The sequence below is a fragment of the Salvelinus fontinalis genome, chromosome 19 (genome assembly GCF_029448725.1).
Source record: "Salvelinus fontinalis isolate EN_2023a chromosome 19, ASM2944872v1, whole genome shotgun sequence".
NCBI classification, from domain to species: domain Eukaryota; kingdom Metazoa; phylum Chordata; class Actinopteri; order Salmoniformes; family Salmonidae; genus Salvelinus; species Salvelinus fontinalis.
In genome coordinates, this window is record NC_074683.1 from 19,803,562 (window position 1) to 19,823,366 (window position 19,805).

The 19,805-nt window shown below is 43.0% G+C and overlaps 1 protein-coding gene across 3 annotated transcripts in view; it reads right to left on the reverse strand.

Annotated features, from left to right (window-relative positions):
* Positions 1-423: 423 nt before the first annotated feature.
* LOC129816476 (collagen alpha-1(XVIII) chain-like) overlaps positions 424-19,805 on the reverse strand; it is a 202,281-nt gene continuing 182,899 nt past the window's right edge. For all 3 annotated transcript variants that reach the window (XM_055871017.1, XM_055871014.1, XM_055871015.1), the window contains 14 exons: positions 17,104-17,175; positions 16,952-17,017; positions 15,908-15,935; positions 15,330-15,383; positions 15,181-15,215; positions 14,553-14,684; positions 14,228-14,387; positions 13,493-13,557; positions 3,974-4,102; positions 3,778-3,810; positions 3,289-3,672; positions 2,968-3,165; positions 2,631-2,746; positions 424-1,949 (listed from right to left, as the gene is read on the reverse strand). In XM_055871017.1, coding sequence (XP_055726992.1) covers positions 1,736-1,949; positions 2,631-2,746; positions 2,968-3,165; positions 3,289-3,672; positions 3,778-3,810; positions 3,974-4,102; positions 13,493-13,557; positions 14,228-14,387; positions 14,553-14,684; positions 15,181-15,215; positions 15,330-15,383; positions 15,908-15,935; positions 16,952-17,017; positions 17,104-17,175 — 1,686 coding nt within the window. In that variant the 3' untranslated portion in view covers positions 424-1,735. The remainder of the gene's footprint in view (positions 1,950-2,630; positions 2,747-2,967; positions 3,166-3,288; positions 3,673-3,777; positions 3,811-3,973; positions 4,103-13,492; positions 13,558-14,227; positions 14,388-14,552; positions 14,685-15,180; positions 15,216-15,329; positions 15,384-15,907; positions 15,936-16,951; positions 17,018-17,103; positions 17,176-19,805) is intronic.

Sequence of the window (19,805 nt, forward strand, 5' to 3'; positions counted from 1 at the left end):
CTGGATAGGGAACTAGTTTCCTGGGGCACGGGTTAAAAATCTACTTTGGAGAAAACAGAGAAGAGAAATTCCAAACAGATGAATAGTCCAGTCATTACATTGAACAAATCCAATCTCAGTTCATGGGATTATTAGTTCTATTCCTTGTTTACCTTTAAGATTTTGCCTGGTAGACCAAACATTTGTTAATTTGTCTGGTAAGCAGACAAATTATGATAACCACGCAATTGGGTAAGAATAGAAACTTCTGTATTTCTATCCACATGATAGTAGCAGAATATATGTAATGTGGAAATGGGTTTACATATTTTAAACCTACTTGCTCAGCGCATACATTTTCCACAACAAAACCAGTCATTATGTAACACTACCGTGAAATATTGGCCACACTAAACATTATTGCAAAAAACGTTGTATCCAGTGTCATGAATTAAAAAACAACATTTATTTAGTGCCTTTGAGAAATGATACAGCACATAGTGGTTACAAAAATAATGATTATCCACAGGTTCAGTCAAGACACAACAGTAGCACTATAGCCAAGAAGGTCTCAGAAATGTATCAACACAAGGCAACTTATTAGACACTACAAAGTGTCTTATTAAAATACATCTGGGTTTCCTCAACCATCACAGTCAGCAGTCACTCCAATAGAGATTAGCACCAAATTGAACTCAAAACATTTTCAAACCCCAATGGTGGGTTATTATCAATAAGATTATATTTTTGGATTAAAAGCAAAATTGACCCTTACATCAAATTTGTCTCAGCATCTGCTTTACGGTTACGAAAGATCTTGTATCTTGCGTCTTGGATATGAGTATGGTGAATTTAGTGTAGGCTATGCCCAATGAGGACATATCAAACATAATGTTCACCAAATGTAAAATGGCAAGTCGACATGTACAGTAAACTTCGACAGATGTAGGAATTAGTCATATTTATTATAAGAGTCATCATATCTTACCTTAGTTTTATTTACTTATTTTTTTTAAGTATCTTGACATTAAAGCATAATCTCTTTTGACATGCATTTCTAAAACCCCACACTCCTTTTCGCAATGTACATTTTTCCATATTAGGTTAGAAACACCCTCACCTGTGTAAATGTATGAAATAGTCTGTGAAAAAGTGCTGACTACAATATGGATTAAGGCATTTTTCATGTGTTACTACTCCAAATCAAATTGTGTTTTTTAACATAACTTCATTTAAAAATAAATATCTATTATCTTCTTTAATTCTTAAAATATCATTTCAAAGGTTGCTGTACCCTTTAGTAAACTACAAGCCTTAAATGGAATAAAAATAAAACGAACATTTGGAAAATGGTACATTAAAATGGTTGAATATACCAAATTTAAAGACAGCTTCAAAAGTAACATAAAATCAGGAATAAAATAAAACTCAAACAGACATATCATATACAAACTTATTTTTTTTACGCAAACAATAAAAAAAAATGCTGCCACAGTTAGCTTCTCTTCTCTTGTTCAACCCCTTGGAAAATATGTGCCAATGCCTCGAGAAAAAGGCAAACACCTCTGTTCAACCCGTCTCTTTGGCATTATGGAAGGGATGGAGAAGACAATGGGAAACTTCTCTGCCAGGCAAGAGCTTCAGACCCAGTTCGAAAGATGCCATATTTTTACGGGCGGAGGGAGGAAGAATGGGCCTGTTGGTACACTTGTAATGCGTTTACTTGGACCAAAGTGACAGGGATGTTTTTTTTTAATTATTTTTTGGAGTGAGAGAGAGAGCTGTTCTCGATACACAACACTATGTAGGAGCTAGAGCAACTGCTGGGCAACTGTTGTAGGAGCTGGCCGGACTGCAGTGAGGATGCTAGGCCTGTCACTGCGCGGTCTCCTGCCCTCCATGTCTCGCAGTAGTTGTCAGTCTGGCGGTGACCCTCGTTGCTAGAGCCGTGCCAGACCATTTTTTCAGGCCTGAAGGGAAACAAATCGAAGGAAATTATGTTAATCACCTTATTAGACACATTTAATTAAAAAAAATGATCCAGTTAACAGTGATAATACAGTGCCTTCATGACACTGTTATAAGCAGTATGGCATAAGCCCTGGCATATCATAGACTACCACTTGAGCTACCACACTTTATAAAAAAAATATTTTTGCTTATGGCGACATGTTATGACTAATGAGAAAGTAACTATTTGCCATAATAAGAACGATACTGCGCGGTTAGATTTAAGAAATTGCAAATTCTCTATAACAGCCAGCTTGACATGTGTAGACCACGCAGTGTTAAAAGGTATTCAACTCTATTAGAGTCAAACATTTCACAGAGAGAGTTGATATTGTAAAACAAAAGGTAACACTCTACAGTGTTAAAAAAGGTGGTCAACTATTAGAATAAAATGAAATGACTCTGGTGGAATAGATTTTTAACACTTTACACCATTGCGAATGAATGCAACAATAACAAGCGTTGGAAAACACTTTAGAAAGTGTAACATTGACTCTGTGTAGTATAATAATATAGATGTTCTTTTGTTGCTAGCTAGCTTCAGGGACTTTATTAATGGACTTTGTAGATTTAACACTATCGGAGTTGATTCAACACTGGAGATGTTACTGTGTAGCTGTGTCTGAGAGGCAACCACTCACCATGCACTGTCCCTAAGGATATCTCGGCCATCAAAGGAGTAGATTGGTGCATTTTCCTTCATCCTGCCCCCAGTCTTACTGAACATAGACTCCCAGCTATTAAACAGCACTTGGTCCTAAAGGGAGAGAGCATATATGTTCGTCAGCCAGAGTAACAAGGTTAAAATGAAAACCCACGGCAGCATTTCATTACTTAATTGATGCTGAACCGTATTGGATTGAAACAATCTCTAGAAATGCTATTGAATAGGTTACTTCACTAAACACAACGTCAATTTGGTGTCAGGAGTGGGACCCCACAGTCTAGACTTGTGCTTTCAGGAGTATGTTTACACACCTTCAGGTTTATGATGGGGAGGCCGTCTCTGTCGGACTTGCGAACAATGCTGTAGAGGTCCTGGAGCTTGGAGGACAAGAAAGCCCTGAATGTTCCCTTCAGGCCCACAGCACGGGCCTGCTGGAAACACAGGAAGTCTGACCCACGAATGCCCCGCATGTTGCCCACTTGGGGCATGTTCAGGGCGATCAGGTGGAGCTGATCAGAAAAGAGAGATGAGTTATAAAAACGGCTCAGGTCTACACACACTATTTAGATGAGACCATTTGAACAATACATACTTTCTGGGAAGGCACATTAAATAATGATCAAGGTACTCACTCCTGGCCCTGATGTGTGCAAGTGACCGGCAGGCTGGGGAACAGGTCTTCGCTGGGGGGTGACTGGGAATCGGCTTTCGGGCCGGGTGGGATACCTGTTCTCAGGCTGCACATGGCTGTAGCGGCCATCTGTCTGAGGGGGGTACCTAGCGTCAGTCTGAGGGGGATATCTGGGGTCATACTGAGGGGGATATCTGGGGTCGGGGTTGCGGTTGTCGGGTTTGGCAGGCCTGGGGATCTCCGCAGGCTTCCGAGGAGGGGGCTTGATGGGGTGGGTGGCGGTACCGCCTTGGGAGAAGTGTTCAGCTCCATTGTTGGCCGAGTGATCCTGGGACTGGGGGTAGTTGACGACAGAGGGAGGCTGGACTGCCGCTACTTCGTTGTCCTGAAGATTAAGAGCTTTATTTATTTGACATGAAAAGTCGTACTTGATAAGTTGATACATTTTCTCTTTTATTTACACATTTTTTATATTGATAGAACAATTTACCAGATCTCTGTAGAAGGGACTGTAGTCACCGAGCTGAAAAACAATAAGCATATGAAAAAAGTACATACATTTTTTGCTGAGTTGTGTTTTTCTAAGTTTCTTTTAGTCTGCACTTCAACTTTTTGAATGTGCATCTCCAGCTCCTTCCTACCTTACCAACCCATTTCTCATATGAAAGAAAAATGTATGACTGTACCAGGACTTGTTTGAATCCATCGCGGACTCGGATGTAGAGATCTGTTTTGTCGACAATGTAGATGAGGGTGCCCTCCGACTGGCGTCTTGCAGTAGCAATCATGGTGTCGTATGACCTCAAAACTGTCACCTGGGGAGACCAGTACATATTATAGTACATGTACAAGACTACATACATAAATCAGACAAACAACCAGTGAATCCTATTAGTTATGATGAATACATTCCCTTTTGACCAATGCAAAATACAGTACACCTTTACAATCTTTGAATCTGCTTTTTCTCTGAGGTTCCTCCACTGAATCCACTTAACTGAATACATCAATCTCTGGTTTATGGCACATATACAGCGCCTTCAGAAAGTATTCCTACCCCTGGATTTATTCCTACCCCTGGATTTATTCCACATGTTGTTGTGTTACAGCCTGAAGTGAAAATGGGTTATATATTTTTCCCCCCCTCACCCATTTACACACAATAGCCCATAATGACAAACTGAAAACATGTATAAAAAAATATATATATTTTGAAAATGAAATACAGAAATATCTAATTTACCTAAGTATTCACACCCCTGAGTCAATAGTTTGTAGAAGCACCTTTGGCAGCGATTACACCTGTGAGTCTTTCTGGGTAAGTCTCTAAGAGCTTTTCACACCTGGATTGTGCAACATAGGGCCCATTATTATAAAAAAAAAAATTCAAGCCCTGTCAAATTGGTTGTTGATCATTGCTAACCATTTTTTACGTCAAAACTGTAACTCGTCAAAACTGTTCCTTGGTAAGCAAGTCCAGTGTAGGTTTGGCCTTGTGTTTTAGGTTATTGTTCTGCTAAAAGGTGAATTCATCTCCCATTGTCTGGTGTAACGCAGACTGAACCAGGTTTTCTTCTACGATTTTGACTGTGCTTAGCTCCATTCCGTTTATTTTTTATCATGAAAAACTCGCCAGACCTACAAGCATACCCATATCATGTTGCAGTCACCACTATGCTCAGTAATGGGTTGTATTGGATTTGCCCCAAACATAACACTTTGTGACATAACACTATGAAAAAGTTAATTGCTTTGCCACATTTTTTTGTAAACAGAATGCATGTTTTGGAATATTTGTATTCTGTACAGGCATCCTTCTTTTCACTCTGTCAACTAGGTTAGTATTGTTGAGTAGCTACAATGTTGTTCATCCATCCTCAGTTTTTGTCACGACTTCCACCGAAGTCGGTTCCTCTCCTTGTTCGGGCGGTGTTCGGCGTCACCGGTCTTCTAGCCATCGTCGATTCACTTTTAATTTTCCATTTGTTTTGTCTTGTTTACCTACACACCTGGTTGTGTATTTAACCCTCTGTTCCCCCCCATGTCTTTGTGTGGAATTGTTTGTTTTAAGTGCTTGTGCACATGTTTCCTGATGCGCGTCGGGTTTTGTACCCCTGTTTGTTATTTCTTTATGCCGTTGGTTTTGCAATTAAACTGCTCCGGCTATTACCTAGTTCTGCTCTCCTGCTTCTGACTTCCCTGCCACCAATTACGCACCCCTTACAGAATTTCAAACCTAACATATGGAGTCAGCAGGCGCAGGTGCCCCTGGTATAGGGGTTGGGGAGCGCGTCCAGGAGCAAGCGGCAATGATCCACCATCTCGGCGCCGCCATGGACCGCGTCGTCCAAACCATGGACCGCTGGGAGAGACAGGAAGTTCCTCCAGCGCCTACCCCAGCACAACCAGGGCCTCCACTACTCGCCTCCCATTCACCCGGTCCCAGTGGGATTCGTCTCGCCCTTCCCCGGGAGTACGACGGGACGGCTGCACGCTGCCAGGGTTTCCTATTGCAGCTAGATCTCTACCTGGCAACCGTCCACCCGGCTCCTTCGGGCCGTGAGAGGGTGTCCGCCCTCATCTCGTGCCTCTCAGGGAAAGCTCTGGAGTGAGCCAATGCCGTGTGGGGAGAAGGAGACGCGGGGATGGACCATTTCGAGGATGGTGAACGTCTCTACCATCTGAGGCAGGGGACATGAACCGCCCAGGAGTTCGCCATGGACTTTTGGACTCTGGCCGCCGGCACGGGATGGAGCAACAGGGCCCTGACAAAGCTCCGCCCCTGTGCCTTCTTCTCGAGGAAGCTCAGCCCGGCGGAGCAAAACAATGACGTGGGGGACCGGGACCTGTTGTCTGTCGTCAAGGCTTTGAAGGCGTGGAGACATTGGCTTGAGGGGGCTAAACACCCTTTTCTCATCTGGACTGACCACCGCAATCTGGAGTACATCCTGGGCGGCGAGGAGACTGAACCCTCGCCAGGCAAGGTGGGCCATGTTTTTCACCCGTTTTGTTTTCACCCTCTTCTACAGACCAGGTTCCCAGAACGCTAAGGCAGACGCACTGTCCCGACTGTATGACACAGAGGAGTGGCCCATGGATCCCACCCCCATACTCCCGGCCTCCTGCCTGGTGGCGCCGGTAGTGTGGGAGCTGGACACGGACATTGAGCAGGCGCTACGTGCAGAGCCCACTCCCCTCCAGTGTTCCGCTGGGCGTCTGTACATTCCGTCTGCTGTCCGTGACCGGCTGATCTAATGGGCCCACACATCACCCTCCTCTGGTCATCCAGGCATCGGTCGGACGGTGCGCTGTCTGAGTGGGAAGTACTGGTGGCCCACTTCGGCTAAGGACGTGAGGGTTTATGTTTCCTCCTGCTCGGTGTGCGCCCAGTGTAAGGCTCCTAGGCACCTGCCCAGAGGTAAGCTACACCCCTTACCCGTTCCACAACGGCCTTGGTCACACCTGTCGGTGAATTTCCTTACCGGTCTTCCTCCCTCACAGGGTAACATCACGATCCTGGTCGTTGTGGACCGTATTTTCTAAGTCCCGCTGTCTCCTCCCTCTGCCCGGTCTCCCTACGTCCCTACAGACTGTGGAGGCCTTGCTTACACAGTCTTCCGGCACTACGGGGTGCCTGAGGACATAGTGTCTGATAGGGGTCCCCAGTTCACTTCGAGGGTCTGGAGGGCGTTCAAGGAACGTCTGGGGGTCTTGATCAGCCTTACCTCGGGTTTTCACCCCAAAGGTGGAGAGAGTTAACCAGGATGTGGGTAGGTTTCTGAGGTCTTATTGCAAGGACCGGCTGGGTGAGTGGGCGGTGTTCGTGCCCTGGGCAGAGATGGCCCAGAACTCGCTCCGCCACTCCTCCACTAACCTCTCCCCCTTCCAGTTCCAGTGGGGTATCAGCCGGTTCTGGCTCCTTGGCATCAGAGTCCGAGGCTCCTGCGGTGGATGACTGGTTACGTCGCGCGGAGGAGACATGGGACGCCGCTCATGTTCCCCTTCAGCGTGCCGTGCTGCGCCAGAAAGCCAGCGCAGACCGTCACTGCAGTGAGGCAAACACCGGGGGACCAGGTCTGGCTCTTGACCCGAAACCTGCTCCTCCGCCTGCCCTACCGGAAGCTGGGTCCGCGGTTTGTGGGGCCATTTAAAGTCCTGAGGAGACTGAACGAGGTGAGTTACAGGTTACAGCTTCCCCCCGATTACCATCTTAACCCCTCGTTCTATGTGTCTCTCCTCAGGCCGGTGGTGGCTGGCCCGTTCCAGGAGTCTGAAGTGCGGGAGGTTCCTCCACCCCCTCTGGACATCGAGGGGGCCCTGACGTACTCCGTTCGATCCATACTGGATTCGAGGCATCGGGCGAGGGGCCTTCAGTACCTCGTGGACTGCGAGGGGTACGGTCCGGAGGAGAGATGCTGGGTTCCGATGGAGGACGTGTTGGACCCTTCAATGCTGCGGGAGTCCCACCGTCTCCGTCCGGATTGCCCTGCACCTCGTCCTCCAGGTCGTCCTCGAGGCCGCTGTTGGCACGCAGCTGGAGCCTCGCGTCACGGGGGGGTACTGTCACAACTTCCACCGAAGTCGGTTCCTCTCCTTGTTCGGGCGGCGTTCGGCGTCACTGGTCTTCTAGCCATCGTCAGTCCACTTTTCATTTTCCATTTGTTTTGTCTTGTTTTCCTACACAACTGGGTTTCATTTCCCTCATTAATTGTTGTGTATTTAACCCTCTGTTCCCCCCTTACAGTTTTCTCCTATTACAAACATTAAAGTCTAACTGTTTTAAAGTAACTCATGGTGAAATCCCTGAGCGGTTTCCTACCTTTCTGGCAACTTTGTTAGGAAGGACGCCTGTATCTTTGTAGTGACTGGGTGTATTGATACACTATCCAAAGTGTAATTAATAACTTCACCATGCTGAAAGGGCTATTCAATGTTTCCTTTTTATTTTTTTACCTATCGACCAATATGTGCCCTTCTTTACGAGGCAATGGAAAACCTCCCTGATCTTTATGATTGAATCTTTGTTTGAAAATCACTGTTCGACTGAAGGATCTTACAGATACAGTGCATTCAGAAAGTACTCGGACCCCTTGACTTTTTCCATATTTTGTAACGTTACAGCCTTATTCTAAAATTGATAAAATGATTTGTTTTCCTCAATCTACACACAATACCCCATAATGACAAAGTGAAAACAGGTTTTTAGAAATACCATATTTATATAAGTATTCAGACCCTTTGCTACGAGATTCGAAATTGAGCTCAGGTTTCTATTGATCATCCTTGAGATGTTTCTACAACTTGATTGGAGTCCACCTGTGGTAAAGTCAATTGATTGGACATGATTTGGAAAGGGACACGCGTGTATATATAAGGTCCCACAGTTGACAGTGCATGTCAGAGCAAAAACCAAGCCATTAGGTCAAAGGAATTGTCCTTAGAGCTCCGAGACAGGATTGTGTCGAGGCACAGATCTGGGGAACGGTACCAGAAAATGCCTGCAGCATTGAAGGTCCCCAGGAACACAGTGGACTCCATCGTTCTTAAATGGAAGAGGTGTGTAACCACCAAGACTCTTCCTTGAGTTGGCCGCCTGGCCAAACTGAGCAATTGGGTGAGAAGGGCCTTGGTCAGTGAGGTGACCAAGAACCCGAATTTCACTCTGACAGAGCTTCAGAGTTCCTCTGGGGAGATGGGAGAACCTTCCAGAAGGACAACCATCTCTGCAGCACTCCACTAATAAGGCCTTTATGGTAGAGTGGCTAGACAGAAGCCCCTCAGTAAAATGCAAATGACAGCCCTCTTGGAGTTTGCCAAAAGGCACCTAAAGGACTCTCAGACCACAAGAAACAAGATTCTCTCGTCTGATGAAACCAATATTGAACTCTTTGGCCTCAATTCCAAACGTCACATCTGGAAGAAATCTGGCTCCATCCCTAAGGTGAAGCATGATGGTGGCAGAATCATTCTGTGGGGATGTTTTTCAGTGGCAGGGACTGGGAGACTAGTGAGGATTAGAGGTCGACCGATTAATCGGAATGGCCGATTTCAAGTTTTCATAACAATCGGAAATCGGTGTTTTTGTACACGTTTTTTTTTTTTACACCTTTATTTAACTCGGCAAGTCAGTTAAGAACACATTATTATTTTCAATGACGGCCTAGGAACGGTGGGTTAACTGCCTTGTTCAGGGGCAGAATGACAGATTTTTACCTTGTCAGCTCGGGGATTCAATCTTGCAGCCTTACAGTTAACTAGTCCAACGCTCTAACCACCTGATTACATTGCACTCCACGAGGAGACTGCCTGTTACGCGTAAGAAGCCAAGGTAAATTGCTAGCTAGCATTATACTTCTTATAAAAAACAATCAATCAATCATAATCACTAGTTAACTACACATGGTTGATGATATTACTAGTTTATCTAGCGTGTCCTGCGTTGCATATAATCGATGCGGTGCGTATTCGCGAAAAATGAGTACCTAGCCATAAACATCAATGCCTTTCTTAAAATCAATACACAAGTATATATTTTTAAACCTGCATATTTAGTTAATATTCCCTGCTAACATGACTCGTTGCGAACTGTGAAGACTATTTCCTCCTAACAAAGACAGCCAACTTCGCCAAACGGGAGATGATTTAACAAAAGCGCATCTGCGAAAAAAGCACAATCGTTGCACAACTGTAACTAACCATAAACAGCAATGCATTTCTTGAAATCAATACACAGAAGTATATATTTTTAAACCTGCATATTTAGCTAAAATAAATCCAGGTTAGCAGGCAATATTAACCAGGTGAAATTGTGTCACTTCTCTTGCGTTCATTGCACGCAGAGTCAGTGTATATGCAACAGTTTGGGCCGCCTAATTTGCCAGAATTTTACGTAATTATGACATAACATTGAAGGTTGTGCAATGTAACAGGAATATTTAGACTTAGGGATGCCACCCGTTAGATAAAATAGGGAACGGTTCCGTATTTTACTGAAAGAATAAACGTCTTGTTTTCGAGATGATAGTTTCCGGATTCAACCATATTAATGACCTAAAGCTCGAATTTCTGTGTGTTATTATGTTATAATTAAGTCTATGATTTGATAGAGCAGTCTGACTGAGTGGTGGTAGGCACCAGCAAGCTCGTAAGCATTCATTCAAATAGCACTTTTGTGCGTTTTGCCAGCAGCTCTTCGCTGTGCTTCAAGCATTGAGCTGTTTATGACTTCAAGCCTATCAACTCCCGAGATTAGGCTGGTGTAACCGATGTGAAATGGCTAGCTAGTTAGCGGGGTGCGCGCTAATAGCGTTTCAAACATCACTCGCTCTGAGACTTGGAGTAGTTGTTCCCCTTGCTCTGCATGGGTAACGCTGCTTCGAGGGTGGATGTTGTCAATCAAATCAAATTTATTTATATAGCCCTTCTTACATCAGCTGATATCTCAAAGTGCTGTTAAGAAACCCAGCCTAAAACCCCAAACAGCAAGCAATGCAGGTGTAGAAGCACGGTGGCTAGGAAAAACTCCCTAGAAAGGCCAAAACCTAGGAAGAAACCTAGAGAGGAACCAGGCTATGAGGGGTGGCCAGTCCTCTTCTGGCTGTGCCGGGTGGAGATTATAACAGAACATGGTCAAGATGTTCAAATGTTCATAAATTACCTGCATGGTCAAATAATAATAATCACAGTAGTCAGCACCTCAGGAGTAAATGTCAGTTGGCTTTTCATAGCCGATCATTAAGAGTTTCTCTACCGCTCCTGCTGTCTCTAGAGAGTTGAAAACAGCAGGTCTGGGACAGGTAGCATGTCCGATGAACAGGTCAGGGTTCCATAGCCGCAGGCAGAACAGTTGAAACTGGATGTGTTCCTGGTTCGAGTCCAGGTAGGGGCGAGGAGAGGGACGGAAGCTATACTGTTACACTGGCAATACTAAAGTGCCTATAAGAACATCCAATAGTCAAAGGTATATGAAATACAAATGGTAAAGAGAGAAATAGTCCTATAATTCAACTACAACCGAAAACTTTTACCTGGGAATATTGAAGACTCATGTTAAAAGGAACCACCAGCTTCCATATGTTCTCATGTTCTGAGCAAGGAACTTAAACGTTAGCTTTTTTACATGGCACATATTGCACTTTTACTTTCTTCTCCAATGCTTTGTTTTTGCATTACTTAAACCAAATTGAACATGTTTCATTATTTATTTGAGGCTAAATTGATTTTATTGATATATTATTTTAAGTTAAAATAAGTGTTCATTCAGTATTGTTGTAATTGTCAATTTTACAAATACAAAAAAAAATAAAAAAAATAAAAACGCCCGATTAATGGGTATCGGCTTTTTTTGGTCCTCCAATAATCTGTATCGGCGTTGAAAAATCATAATCGGTCGACCTCTAGTCAGGATCGAGGCAAAGATGAACGGAGCAAAGTACAGAGAGATCCTTGATGAAAATCTGCTCCAGAGTTCTCAGGACCTCAGACTGGGGCGAAGGTTCACCTTCCAATAGGACAATGACCTTAAGCACACAGCCAAGACAACGCAGGAGTGGCTTGGGGACAAGTCTCTGATTGTCCTTGAATGGCCCAGCCAGAGCCTAGATTTAAACCTGATCGATCATCTCTGGAGAGACCTGAAAATAGCTGTGCAGCAACGCTCCCCATCCAACCTGACAGAGTTTGAGAGGATCTGCAGAGAAGAATGGGCGAAACTCCCCAAATACAGGTGTGCCAAGCTTGCAGCGTCATACCCAAGAAGAATCAAGGCTGTAATCGCTGCCAAAGGTGCTTCAACAAAGTATGGAGTAAAGGGTCTCAATACTTATGTAAATAAAATATAGATATTTTATATAAATTAGCAAATATTATAAAAACCTGCTTTTGCTTTGTCATTATGGGGTATTGTGTGTAGATTGAATAGGGAAAACTATGATTTAATCAATTATAGAATGTGGACTATAACCCAACAAAATTTTGAAAAAGTGAAGGGGTCTGAATACTTTCCGAAGGCACTGTAGATTGCTAAATAGTTGGGAAGAGATTCCCATACCGATTCAATGGCACATGGTTTATGAGCTGATACACAAAACTACGCCGGATTCAAATGTGTAATTATAAAAATTCTTGCAACCAATAGAACCTACTGTCAAGTTACCATGCTAGCTAGCTATGTAACATGACTGAAAAATAAACCAATATTTAGCGACTCTGGATTAGTTTTAAAAGTTTTGTGAAATTAAATCAAATTCGTGTGAATCCCAATAGAAAGATTAAAAGGCATCTCTGTAAATATGGGTCATAATGTTTTTGAACCATTTAGGCTAGAGATGAGTCATTCAATAGGGATTCTCAAGCATTTTATATAATTTGACAAACCATGTGGCAGGAAGTGTCACGTGCCGTTTTAAACTAATCCCGGGTTGCTACTTATTGGTTTCATAAACAACTTTGTTCAGTCATGTTACCTAGCTAGCTAACCTGGTAACTTGACAGTAGGTCTAGGCAAATTTGTTTGCCACCGGAATATAGGAAAAGGGTCTTGCAGCATGCCTGTCACGAAACATTGCTCCATTTTCACTATCTGTCACTCTGAGGCTGCATGACAATGAACTTGCAGTCTACTCAGATTGGCCTGTACTCTTGGTTATAAAAGGTGATGAAATTATACAATGTACCAACATTACTCGCTGTGCGCGGTAATCCAATGTAACAAATGTACAAATCTAACCACAGAAGATGCATCAGGGTCTACATTTCCCGCTGGCTGATTACAGCTGCCACACATGATACGCGCATGAAAATGACGTGGATATTATTCGACCTGCACATACAAGAGACTAGTGGCTGTTGCTTAAATTCAACTGAATTTATGTACAATTTTTTTACATTTTTTTTTTTTTTTTTTACATTTTTATAACAGACGCCAGCGGGTTCTTTAGATCGCTAGGGCTGAAAAATGTGGTAGTATCATAATGGAACAGTACTACGGTATTGGTATCGTAAGTATCATGACGTTTTGGTACCGTGATATTACCATGGTACTGGTATACAGTGCAACACGAATAGAAATGTGTTATTTGTTCACTCCTGTTCGCTTCATCTAATATTAGGCTTTTGGTTGACGATCTGATAACGTTCAGGGTAAAAGATAAACAAATAGAAAGAAAATCAAATACTGTATGACAGACCGTGGGATGACCACTTACCCCTGAAGTGTGACCAGGAGTCCCAGGTGGTCCCGCAGGTCCGGGGGGCCCAGGAATATTGATGGCTGTGATGAAGAAGGAAAAAAAATGATGACGATATGATATACACTGTGTACAAAACATTAGGAACAACTTCCTAATATTGAGTTGCCCCCCCCCCCCCCCTTTTGCTCTCAGAACAGCCTCTACAAGGGGTCGAAAGCGTTTCACAGGGACGCCGGCCCGTGTTGATTCCAATGCTTCCCACAGTTGTGTCAAGTTGGCCGGATGTCCTTTGGGTGGTGGACCATTCTTGATACACGCGGGAAACTGTTGAGTGTGAAAAACCCAGCAGCGTCGCAGTTCTTGATGTAAACCGGTGCACCTGGCACCTACTACCATACACTGTTCAAAGGCACTTAAATATTTTGTCTTGTCCATTCACCCTCTGAATGGCAAACATACACAATCCATGTCTCAATTGCATCAAGGCTTAAAAATCCTTCTTTAACCTGTCTCATCCCCTCTTCATTTACACTGACTGAAGTGGATTTAACAGGTGACATACATAAGGGATCATAGCTTTCACCTGGTCAGTCTATGTCATGGAAAGAGCACATGATCCTAATGTTTTGTACACTCTGTGTAGTTGCTTGTATCTCACTCCAAACCACCACCAATGTAAAATGTAACTTGGGAGTATACCCTATTGAAGACTATTGTGACATTGTGTTTGTCACTGGTTAGGAAACTCACAGTGGTTAGGTCTATAGGCCCCTGGTAGTGAGGAGGACCCTGGGGGCCCGGGAGGACCTGATGGGCCTGGGATTCCTGGACGACCATCGTAGCCGATCCCTGGGGAGCCTGGTGGGCCCTGGGGACCAGGGAGGCCCATGATTGAATCTCCCTTTGGACCCTGTGATAAAAAAAATGGAAAATAACATTTAACTTTACTTGTGCCACATTCACTATAAGGCTCTCTTTCCATTTTTGTTAGCAAGACATGACAGATATTGTAAGGCGTCTTAATGACTGATATCAGGTTGTGACAAGTTCCTTTTATGTCCTCTCAATTTCGTACCATAAGTCCTGGGTTTCCAGGGGGTCCTGGTGGGCCTTGTTGTCCTCTAAAACGGGGGTCATAATAGCCACCACTTGGCTCTCCCTTCTCCCCCTTCATGCCAGAATCCCCACGCTCTCCTTTCAGGTCATTCTGCAAAGACAAACATCTATTAATGCTCTGTCCTGTCAAACTTACCCATCTTCTTAAGGATGATAGGAGTATGTAGGTATAGGATAATAGCATTTCACTTCTTGTTAGGTTTTTAGGTTAATTGAAGATGAGAGTGCGGAATCTGGACTGGCAGTAGAGGGCTCTTTCCACCAAATCTGAGTGGTGAGAGTAATAGAAAGGCAAAATACAAAGAGATGACTGAAATCCAGATACATTTGTATTGGAGAAGAACTCTCTAAGGCTAGATTAAAAATGCAACAACGATGTAGAGGAGGTTAAATGTTTGTAAACGCTGTTTCTGCACCTCTTTATTCTGTGAATATCTTTTAACCACCTGTTCCGGCAAATTAGTGCTTTTTGCATGAACGATTACGCCATCTCAACCAGTGTATCCAAAATGTGCAAACCTACTATTTTAGCTACTAAATCCCTGGATGTAATGCATACTGTAGTACTATTAATGGTAATACTGTACCTTGAATGTGAATATGTCTAAGTTAGAGGCCACACCTGGAAATAAAAAATAAAAAAATCACGAAAAGCAAACTCGTTGAATTGTAGCCTTAAGATAAAACCAAGTGGTTGTTGTTATCCTTGTGCTGTATTGAGACATAAAAGTCTTACCTGGCGTTCCTGGGAGACCTTGAGCTCCGTGATCACCTTTCTCCCCCTTTGTCGCTACAAAAAAACAGAACATGTGAAGAATATACACAGTTAAGAAAGTAAATATGGAAACATTTCTATTAGAAATAAATATAATTTGTATCACTGTATTGTAATGGTTGTATGCACTGCCCATGCCCAATGGCAGTCAAATGTAACTTTTTTTATGGGCTAATGGAATGGTTAGCCTTACACTAAAACAGAATGGATTTCGAAGTCTAACTCAAACTTTGACAGCGCTATTTGATGTTCCAGTTTTTTTTATAAGTAAATTCCCCAAATCTAGGTGCTTTTTATGAAAGCATTGGCCTAATCTCTTGACAGTAGATTGATCATGAATCCCTCTTTCTTCACTAGCTGAAAACAATTGACGGTTGATGGGGAACTGTTTATGTCTCTTTAAAGAATAAAAACTGCCTCTTCATTTTCAACTCTTCAATTTGTTGACTGCTGGGTATGCTCTCATGTGCCAAATGTAATCCTCTGTCTTCAAGATGTTTTAAGTTTGACGTAAAAACAACAAATTATTGTCAGCATACCTGGATAATTCCTTGAGGCGTCATATCCCTGCAATAAAATGGGAAATTACACATTAAAGTGTTCTCCAGTATTTTGCACACAAACATGATATCTTGTTTCTTATTCCTAGATGAAGATGGCATTATAGACTTTTTTTTGTGGCCAATGGCATCGATGGTACTGTACATCGATGGTACAGTTGAAGTTGGAAGTTGAAGTTGAAGTTGGAAGAAACATACACCTTAGCAAAATACATTTAAACTCAGTTTTTCAAAATTCCTAACATTTAATCCCGGTAAAAATTCCCTGTTTTAGGTCAGTTAGGATCACCACTTTTTTTTAAGAATGTGAAATGTCAGAATAATAGGAGAGCGAATGATTTATTTCAGCTTTTATTTCTTTCATCACATTCCCAGTGGGCCATAAGTTTACATACACTCAATTAGTATTTGGTAGCATTGCCTTAAAATTGTTTAACTTGGTTCAAACGTTTCAGGTAGCCTTCCACAAGCTTCCCACAATAAGTTGGGTGAATTTTGGCCCATTCATCCTGACAGAGCTGGTGTAACTGAGTTAGGTTTGTAGGCCTCCTTGCTCGCACACGCTTTTTCAGTTCTGCCCACAAATTTTCTATGGGATTGAGGTCAGGGCTTTGTGATGGCCACTCCAATACCTTGACTTTGTTGTCCTTAAGCCATTTTGACACAACTTTGGAAATATGCTTGAGGTCATTGTCCATTGGAAGACCCATTTGCGACCAAGCTTTTACTTCCTGACTGATGTCTTGAGATGTTGTTTCAATATATCCACATCATTTTCCTTCCTCATAGTTCGTTAACAAGAAATTTGCGGAGTGGTTGAAAAACGAGTCTTAATGACTAACCTTAGTGTATGTAAACTTCCGACTTCAACTGTATATGATCTTCAGGGTTGTGTTCATTAGGGCATGCACTCGAAAATTTAAATGATTGTTGGTTATTAGACAAGTCAAAGTTGTCAGTCTTCCATTTGGTGCTGAATGAACAAAACCCTGGTTTTGGGAATACGGATTCTGATAAACTCACGTTGAAGCGGTCCACAGGCACGGCTGGTCCGGGTGAACCTGGGGGCCCGGGTGGGCCTGGGACACCCTGAAAAGAGACGACATTGAGTCAGTGCACTTCCATTGGATTGTAAACCGGCCCAGTGAAATGTAATATGCACATGTCACACTTACTGGGTAGCCAAATCCGGCACCTGTGGATGGCTCTCCTTTTTCCCCCTTGTATCCGTTTACACCAGGACGACCCTGTAGGAAACAGACATGGACAGTTAGACACTACACAGGCCTTACACAAGGAGCATTCACTAGAGATAATAATAGCAGTAATAATAATTACAAGAGATAATACTAGTAGTAGTAGTATTAGTTGCATGTATTAGTAGTAGTATTAGTTGCATTGCAAGAGACAGAAATCAATCCTATCTCGTGCAACTGGCTGTACTCAATATCCAATCAGTGAGCAGAAAAAAGTTTACATGATCCGTTGATATCGTTCCAATCGGAAATCCGTCCCAGTTGCCATGTCAACACAGCTGTCAGTGCTGCGGCCAATAGCGACAAAAAATACATGCCAAATGGGAAATGTATGAACCATGGGTGTCAAACATAGGACCCGCGGGTGGTTTGAATAAAAAAAATATACAGTACCAGTCAAGAGTTTGGACACACCTACTCATTCAAGGATTTTTATTGAATTGTACTATTTTCTACATTGTAGAATAATAGCGAAGACATCAAAACTATGAAATAACACATACGGAATCATGTACAGTGGGGAGAACAAGTATTTGATACACTGCCGATTTTGCAGGTTTTCCTACTTACAAAGCATGTAGAGGTCTGTCATTTTTATCATAGGTACACTTCAACTGTGAGAGACGGAATCTAAAACAAAAATCCAGAAAATCGCATTGTATGATTTTTAAGTAATTAATTTGCATTTTATTGCATGACATAAGTATTTGATACATCAGAAAAGCAGAACTTAATATTTGGTACAGAAACCTTTGTTTGCAATTACAGAGATCATACGTTTCCTGTAGTTCTTGACCAGGTTTGCACACACTGCAGCAGGGATTTTGGCCCACTCCTCCATACAGACCTTCACCAGATCCTTCAGGTTTCGGGGCTGTCGCTGGGCAATACGGACTTTCAGCTCCCTCCAAAGATTTTCTATTGGGTTCAGGTCTGGAGACTGGCTAGGCCACTCCAGGACCTTGACATGCTTCTTACAGGGCCACTCCTTAGTTGCCCTGGCTGTGTCTTTTGGGTCGTTGTCATGCTGGAAGACCCAGCCACGACCCATCTTCAATGCTCTTACTGAGGGAAGGAGGTTATTGGCCAAGATCTCGCGATACATGGCCCCATCCTCCTCTCCTCAATACGGTGCAGTCGTCCTGTCCCCTTTGCAGAAAAGCATCCCCAAAGAATGTTTCCACCTCCATGCTTCACAGTTGGGATGGTGTTCTTGGGGTTGTACTCATCCTTCTTCTTCCTCCAAACACTGCGAGTGGAGTTTAGACCAAAAAGCTCTATTTTTGTCTCATCAGACCACATGACCTTCTCCCATCCCTCCTCTGGATCATCCAGATGGTCAATGGCAAACTTCAGACGGGCCTGGACATGCGCTGGCTTGAGCAGGGGGACCTTGCGTGCGCTGCAGGATTTTAATCCATGGTGGCGTAGTGTGTTACTAATGGTTTTCTTTGAGACTGTGGTCCCAGCTCTCTTCAGGTCATTGACCAGGTCCTGCCGTGTAGTTCTGGGCTGATCCCTCACCTTACTCATGTTCATTGATGCCCCACGAGGTGAGATCTTGCATGGAGCCCCAGCCTAGAGGGTGATTGACCGTCATCTTGAACTTCTTCCATTTTCTAATAATTGCACCAACAGTTGTTGCCTTCTCACCAAGCTGCTTGCCTATTGTCCTGTAGCCCATCCCAGCCTTGTGCAGGTCTACAATTGTATCCCTGATGTCCTTACACAGCTCTCGTCTTGGCCATTGTGGAGAGGTTGGAGTCTGTTTGATTGAGTGTGTGGACAGGTGTCTTTTATACAGGTAACGAGTTCAAACAGGTGCAGTTAATACAGGTAATTGGAGAACAGGAGGGCTTCTTAAAGAAAAACTAACAGGTCTGTGATAGCCAGAATTCTTACTGGTTGGTAGGTGATCAAATACTTATGTCATGCAATAAAATGCAAATTAATTACTTAAAAATCATACAATGTGATTTTCTGGATTTTTGTTTTAGATTCCGTCTCTCACAGTTGAAGTGTACCTATGATAAAAATGACAGACCTCCACATGCTTTGTAAGTAGGAAAACCTGCAAAATCTGCAGTGTATCAAATACTTGTTCTCCCCACTGTAGTTACCAAAAAAGTGTTAAACAAATCATAATATATTTTAGATTTTACATTCTTCAAAGTAGCCACCCTTTGTCTTGATGACAGCTTTGCACACCCTTGGCATTCTTTCAACCAGCTTCATGATGTAGTCACCTGGAATGCATTTCAATTAACAGGTGTGCCTTGTTAAAAGTTAATTTGTGGAATTTATTTCCTTCCTAATACGTTTGAGCCAATCAGTTGTGACAAGGTAGGGGTTTTATACAGAAGATAGCCCTTATTGACTGGTACTGTATATATATATTTGTGTTTTTTAAATAAAAAAATTGTGGGGGGGACTTAATATACTTCTAAATGACTAAAAGCAAATCGAAACTGTGTTGAAATGATAATTAACCAACATTAATACCGTTTTTTGACTGTGTCCAGCTCCATTAATAATCACCGAAATGAAAGCTAGACAGTCAGGGAGCATAGAAAATTGGATAAAGGTTTTTTATCCATCGTTTTGGGCGGCGAGGAAATCCG